The sequence below is a fragment of the Gobio gobio genome, assembly GCF_949357685.1.
Source record: "Gobio gobio genome assembly, chromosome: 17".
Taxonomy (NCBI): Eukaryota; Metazoa; Chordata; class Actinopteri; order Cypriniformes; family Gobionidae; genus Gobio; species Gobio gobio.
The window spans coordinates 34,010,954-34,018,731 of record NC_137110.1 but is presented as its reverse complement, the minus strand read 5'-3'; the positions used below and the strand labels follow the sequence as shown (position 1 = coordinate 34,018,731).

The window sequence follows — 7,778 nt, the reverse complement described above, 5'->3', positions numbered from 1 at the left end:
AGACATTAAATCTCTGAAGATCTCTGCAGAGGAGGATTAAACAACTCTACAGTACTACCAGCTTCACGCATTACTAACCAGACTGACTTTATTTCTGTCATTTCTGTTTCATTGAAAATAATAGTTTAATTTGAAGTCACTGTGATGGAGATGAGTGTTTGCTTTAGTTGTGCTCTTGACCCTTAAATCGTTAACTTTTTCTCTGGCTGCTTTTACTGTGTGTTTATAAAACAATTTTGTTATGGAAAGAGAAAATGTGTTCAGATGATGTTTGTTATTTGTAGTGACCAGAATCACTGATCCCATTCAGAGTTTAATGCTCTGGTTATAGAGGTAATGTGTTATTCATTTTATAGTATTTATAATTATAGTCATGTGATTCTACAGTACGACATCCAGGACAGTTGGGGTAATCAAATAACATGCAGATTAAAAAATAAAAATAGTGCAAAAAAGGTTTTAATTGAAGCTTCACACAGACATCAAGAATCAGTGTATGAAACAATGGTGACAATCAAAAAAAATTGTTTTGTTCCAACCTAAAATAATACGTTTGGTCAACCTTTACAAAGTGGTTGCATGGATTTAAACTTTTCAGGTTAAACTCATTTAAATTATTTACTTTCAGTCAATGTCAAATATTTCGTGTGATTGATTACATAAATTTTTTTTAAGTTGATCCAAGGTTTTTATTTTTTCAGTGTACTGCCTTAGGCTACAATCAACTTGCATGTTTAAGTAAATTCAACTTAAATTGCATTAAACTGAGTTGAATCTTATATAACTCAAAAAAAGTTATTTTGATGAGTTAAAGCAATATAAAATGTTGATATAACTTATTGATCAAACATTTTTTTTACAGATGATGCCAACTCTGAAACAACATACACCACTGCCAAATTATAATCTAAATTATATAGCTTATCTTCACAACTTGTAATCTTTATTTTAGTTAATGAATTAATTAAATTAATACATAATGTGTTAGCTAACTGTGTGATTTGTATTATCTTAGAACTATACATTTCTGAAATACGGACATTACTTGGACAGTCTCTTCTGATAACGGATCCCTAAATTGTAATGTAGACACATGTATTTTCTGTAAAGCTGCTTTGAAACAACGTGTTGTGAAAAGCTATTTACAAATAAATGTGAATTGAAAATGTGCATCTTTAACGTTTGCTCTAAATTGACATTTTCTAAGGTGCCCTTCGTGGTTTACCTTCCATTTAGAGAAATTGGGTGCAGGGTGGCCACTATACCAGCAGTCCTGTCCTGTCAGAGGCTGTCAAGGCCTAAAAATATGGGATGAACTGATGGAGGCCACAACTGTATTTGACACCACAATTAGTAACTAAATACTAATAAGTTGATTAATGATTGTGAATGAAGGAGTAAGTTACTGAGTGAATGTTATTTGATTTGTTTTTACGGTTTTACAATAAGCTGGTTTTTAATTGGTTAATAATTTATATGTTCAGTGATTTACTAATGAACTGACGCCTATTTAAGTCTTGGATGTTCTGCTATTGGTTAGCAACTTGTCAGTTGTATGTAATGAAGAACAGGAATAAAATGTAGAGCTGAAATAAAAGATACTAGAAAAATATTTTTTAAGGCATTTTAACATTTGAAATTAGTAGGGCATTAAAGATGAGTGTTTCAACTGTACCTGGCATGGGTGCAATTGGCACAAAAGATAATCTTGTATTTATAACTGTGGAAAATATGAATTAGTAGAGCTTCTTTAACCTGTCCTAGAGACCTCTGCACATTTTGGATGGCTCCCTCATCCAATTTAGGTCTTGCAGTCTGAACTAATGAGCCGAATCAGGTGTGTTAGATGAGGGAGACATCCAAAATGTGCAGTGGTTTGAGAAGCACTGCACTAGTAGGCTAATAAAAGATTCCTGAGTTTTTTTTTTTAAACTGATCCGTCAAAGCCATGCAGACCATGCCCGACTGTTGTCTCCTGATCCCCTCTGCTCTGCTGTGGTACGCCTACCCTGTTGCGCCGACTTCACCATGGTCTCCAGCTCAGTTGGCTTCCCCATGGTGGTCCTCTTGCTCCAACATGGTACCTTGTTTTGCCTTGGTTCCATGCTCAGCTGGCAGTCCTGTGGTTTCTAGGTCAACTTCCACCTTGCAGGCCTGACCACACACCTTTCCTTTGCTCTTCGCAGCCACCTCCCACCTGTAACATTTTGTTTCTTGTTTTTGTGGTTTGGGCCTTTGGGAGCAGCCCCTCAATTGGGAGGGCTTTGCTGTGATCTCTTGTCTTTACTACCATCTGTTAGTCTTATTACCCACTGTATCAACCGTATTTTGCAATGCAGAAGTAAGCTATTTTCGGTGAATTTGTGAGACTTCTGATTCATTAGCTAGGTAAATAACTAGAAGAAAAACAATGTGCAGTAAACGGTGAAACTATTTGCGCTACACAAAATAATTATGACAATACATTAAAATGATATGGAAAGAAATACCAGTTTGCAATATCAAAGCTGTTTTGTACAGCTAAAAATCGCAGCTATTTTAGGTTACTCTCAGGTTAAAGATAAGGTTTATAACACTAGCATTTCCCCTGTTCTCTGTGAGGTCTTGTCCTTTTTGGGACATATTACTTCATTATAATTGCGTCTTTAACAGACTCTGTCACAAGCTTCGCAGGCTGCATTTGAAGGCCGAATGAGTCACAGCGGCGAGTCAAAAGCTATTTCTGCTTACTCTGATATCTAACAATACAAGTGTTTAAAAAAAAAAATCTGTTCAAATGCTGATTTATCTTCTTACCTAGATGTGAATTTAAAGATTTAAATTTTACTATCCCATGAGGCCACAGGAGAGGACTTATGAATGGCAGTGAAGCAACACTGGTCACTTGATGATGACAACATGTTGAATGTAGTATGTCCGGATTACATTCATATTACACACATTCATGTTATTTGTAGTGTCCTTTTATAGCGGTTGTGAAGAAATTATTCAAAACAAATACCTACTCAAGAGTATGATTAAAATGTCATTGGTTACACACTTCATTGTGAATTTGTATGTTTTATTGTTTTGATACCACCCATTTCTGACTAGCAATAGCAATTAGTAAACCATGACTCATGGATAAATTTCAATAGGCTTATGTCCCAATCCAACTTCCTGTTTCAATAATGAAATACATGAACACTTTTTGTAATAAGACTTAGTTAAGGCTGGTATGAAATTGCCCTGTGATGTTTCCCAGGATGAATTTAATTAATCATACTGATTAATTTTAATTAAAGGCAAAATATGTAATTTTCGCCACAAGAGGTTTGTTCAAAACAAAGGCGTAGCTTGATGATGCCTTGATTTCACGGAATCATGGGAGTTGTTTTTACCTCTAAGCCCTTGGAAAATAATGTGACCGGATGTGACAGAAATCATTCATCATCATCATGATCATCATCATTAATGGATGAGTTAATGTACGAAGATTTACTAACGTTACTGTATTATGAAGCAGTGTGGGGCTGAAAGCTGTTGGAGCGGAACACTGGAGCGATTGCTAGAGACAAGCGCAACACGGCTCGAGAGCAGTGGACTTTTTATTATGCCCCAGACGACCGCTTCTGATTCTTCCACTCATGCGTATGTGGGGTAACCCAGCGCTGTTTTATCATATTACATACATTTGAGTGTGTTGAAAGTTCTGTTGTAATGCTACTCCATGCATTCGCTCGGCAGCTACTATGAGACACTTGTTACACACTGCAGTAAGCTAGATCAATATTAGGCATGGTAAAACAGGGTAGTCGTTGTAAATCAAGAAAACAAGATTTAAACATCAAGACTAACTGTGTTGAGCTGTATAACGATTCGTATTATGATTATTTTTCTGTCGATGAATGTATTCAAACAGTTGCTCATCTGTCTAATAAAACATAATATATTAAAGCATCTTTGGTGTTTCCATGGTTTCTACAAAACGGAAATTGAGGGTAACGCGGGTATGATGTCATTGATAGGCGACGCACAGACACGGTCCAAGTCCTGGTTAAAATTGCTTATTTCTCTGGATTTAAACATTCTTGGAAACATTTGGGATAATGGAAGTACACAAGCCAACAAAACATATAAACATTGTTCTAGTGGTTTTTGGATATTTTAATCCAAAACTCTTACATATTGTGCCTTTAAATCAAAATCAATACATTTTCACAAGGAACCACACATTTGTCTACTACTTACATCTTATTTCATTTTTCTACCACTGCCACTAATGGGAAATCAAACCTTTGAAATTAATGTCTAGCAAGCTGCTATTTATTTATGAAAGAGCTAAAAGCAATGGTGCATAGACCACTTCAATGGTTGTTAAACAACCATTTGAATTGATATTTATTGGTCAGAGAAACTAACTGACTCCATCCTTTTTAACAAAGCAACAGATATATATAAGGCACATTTTTGGCAAAATACACTTGCTGGATGAACAAATGCTTAAGTTCTGAAAGCAATAATTTGAGGGAAAAACAAATAAACAGTGGTAAACTTTAAAAAGCTTTGACCTATGGCGCCAGTTTGGTTTAGGACAAAACTCATAGTCACAGTACAAAACACTTTGTGTCTCTTCCTATTAAAAAGAGATTACACCACTGGCAGAACACAACAGCATCAAAATTCACCATATATAATATTCATAAATACGCGATAATAGAGAAATAGATTCATACTAATGCCTGTTTGGTCCAAAGAACAGTAGTCAGCTAAAGTACAGTGTTAATCTAGATACATACTGAGAAAAAGACACACAACCCCAAGATCTTCAACTGTCTCACCAAGAGACCCCTGAGCAATGTCGTTACTGTTTGGCACATTTTTTTCTCTTACCATTACAAGAAATATTAAAAGAATTTCTTAAGCTAAAATGATGGCGGCATTAGCAAGCTAACATTGCCATGACATTAAAAAGCTCAGTTTAAACATTTGTAAGTTTGGTAACACTGCAATTTCAGTAATAAGCCTTTAACAAATATTAGATCATGCTTAACAGATCAGTACTTTATGTACATTTAAATATGAATGCATATGAAAATATATAAAATTAAATTAAATTTCTATTTCAATGTACATTAATCTGATCTGTTAACATTACAGATCTATGATCTGTAATATATATTTTTTGTTATTAATGAACTATATTCTATTCTATATTCTGTATATCATAAACTCTTGATTTATCTATCATTGCAGGTTTTTAGAGGTACCTGCTGAAAGGCAAAAGATGTTGCAATGTCTAAGTGAAACTGAACAGTAAACCTGAACTGAAACTTAAAAGTATCAATAACTTTGTCATCAGTGCATCCCAGTGTAATAAGGGTACAATAAGGGCGTGAACTAAATTAATGAGATGGCTAGTCTGCAGAATTTTAAGAAACATTAAAGCTGCAAGCTTAATCTGTGCTAACAATGAAAAGCAGCAAGCACATTGCACAAAAGAAATCAATAGCATTACAAATGACACGAGCACCCTGAATCAGAGCTCGACACCACAATCTAGAGCAGCTGAACGGCAAATGGCTTGAGTTCTAGAGTTGTTGAAAATTCCAGCTTTGATCTAGAGTGGCAACTAAACAAGGCCTTACATATGTACATATAAATTTCAAGAACAGTAGTTTAACCACCCCAGGCAGAGGCATATGTCCCAGAGATGAGAGAGGGAAAGAAAAATGCCGTGCAGTACTTTGGACAGACAGTGGCACAGCAAGTTTCCCAAGGAATTCAGGAAAACAATGCAAAGAGCCTAAAGGTTCATTTCGACAGCTTACTAATGACACGAATGAGAGCTGCATTTTCATCCTTCAGTCTCTGGTTATCAGAACGCAAATCCACAAGCACCTAGAGAAAGAGGGGTGGGGTGACAGAGAGTGAGATGAGCAGGCCCACATGGAAATTTGCAGAAAGCTCTGCAGATTTGGCATGATCATCATTTCACAAGTTCTACAGAGCTCCCACCTCTTGTATGTTTGTTTATTTATGGGTTTCCACTGAGCGTACAGGTTCAGTACAGTACAGTACAGTTCAGTTTGATACGGGATGCTAAACCCTGATCCGGCTTCCGTTTCCACCGCCAACAGCACCCTTACTTGATAGGCGGGGTGTAGTGATCAACGTCATTCTCATTCTTAGACGAGAGCGACACCGTAAACAAAAGTGGACGACTTACAGCAGATCTTGTTCTTGCTTCTATGCATGTGGGTGTTTGTCACAAGAAGATGACATGCCTTGTTTGAGTAAAGGCTGCAAGGAAAAACACAGCCGAAAAAGCATGCCCAAGTGACAATTTTCTGTCAACCAATCAATGTTCTGCAGTGAGTATAGCTCCACCCTTTAGTATCAGACTACTGTGCTAGGTACCCCAACGGAAGGGTGCCAAAAAATTGGTATGGTACAGTTTGGAATTAGGGTACCATTCAAAACTTCTGACAATGTAAATGGAAAAATGGCGTACCATACTGAACTGTACTGAACCATACTGCCTGTTGGAAACAAGCCATAAGTTGTTTGGCTAATCTGTCAAAAGAGTGTAGTAATCATAGCCCTTTTTAACAAATTTGACCATGTTTGAATCTATTCCTCAAAATGACAAAATGTAAAAAAAAGTAAAAAGTCCTGACAAATTTTAAAGCTCAAGTTCTTACTTTGAGTTCATCTTCTAACTCAGATGCTCTCCGCTGAAGAAGTTTCTTTTCCTGTGTGGAGAGCAAATGAAAATAACACGTTATAATAAGGCTCATATCATTAACATTTGTGCATTAGTTGAACTAACGACAAATATTGTTACATAATTTCTTTTACATTTACATTACATTTTAACATTTCAAGTCTGAAAAAGTATGTTGTTTGCTTTTCTTTTTTTTTTTTACAGGGTGCGAACTTACAAATCTTTCCAGCTCCAGTAGGGCTGGTCTGTCTGATCCATTCTCTTGATCCTGATTACATGCAAACAAACAGAACAGATAAAGAATTCTCTCTCACTTTAGTGGTTCAACATATCCTTCTCCTTCTTCCAGGCTCAGGACAAGAAAAAACACCTCTCACCTGTTTGAGTTTCTCCAGCTGAACTTTACTCTCATTTAACTGCAGTTGAGTTCCCTGCAGTTTCTCTTTTAGATCTCCATTCTCTTGCAACACCTGCAGATACAACTGAAATAACACATATAATAACATAAGGGTGTGAACCAGCTCTTATACTACTCATCAGTATCTTAATGATTGTTGTGTAAAAAAAAAAAAGTCATTACCTTTCTATAATACAGAGAAGAGTGTCTGGAATTGTCTAACAGATGATCACTACAAAAACAAACAACACTGTTAAAAATATTGCAAAAGCCTCAACATTGCTCTCTCAATGTGAGCCTATAAGCAGCTTATTTAAAACTGTACACGTATTATTCTGCCAATTCCAACAGGCAAACCCGAAAGCCACACGTAAATAGAGAGTTGACACAAGCAGAACAAATAAAAAACAAAAACGCAACCCAAACCACTCAAACAAAGCTATACACCAGGGGCCATATTCACAAAACATTCCATCTTACCACTAAGAGTTCTCCTAAATAGCAGTAAAAGTAAGAGCTCTTGGGTCAGAGTTTTCTCTTAAAACCTATTAACAAAGCTGCAGAGACCAACTTTTACTAAGGAAAGCTATCAGCCATCAGCATCTCTTCTTCCGTAAAAACTCTCAAACGATTTTACAGCAGTACTGTGGAGAGCATCCATACTGGTTGTATCAT

At 36.2% G+C, this 7,778-nt stretch overlaps 1 protein-coding gene across 4 annotated transcripts in view; it reads right to left on the bottom strand.

Moving 5' to 3' along the window:
• Positions 1–3,042: 3,042 nt before the first annotated feature.
• ppp1r12c (protein phosphatase 1, regulatory subunit 12C) overlaps positions 3,043–7,778 on the bottom strand; it is a 31,965-nt gene continuing 27,229 nt past the window's right edge. For all 4 annotated transcript variants that reach the window (XM_079840848.1, XM_079840847.1, XM_079840846.1 and 1 more), the window contains exons 17-21: positions 7,287–7,335; positions 7,084–7,188; positions 6,924–6,974; positions 6,684–6,734; positions 3,043–5,880 (exon numbers count right to left, since the gene is read on the bottom strand). In XM_079840848.1, coding sequence (XP_079696974.1) covers positions 5,794–5,880; positions 6,684–6,734; positions 6,924–6,974; positions 7,084–7,188; positions 7,287–7,335 — 343 coding nt within the window. In that variant the 3' untranslated portion in view covers positions 3,043–5,793. The remainder of the gene's footprint in view (positions 5,881–6,683; positions 6,735–6,923; positions 6,975–7,083; positions 7,189–7,286; positions 7,336–7,778) is intronic.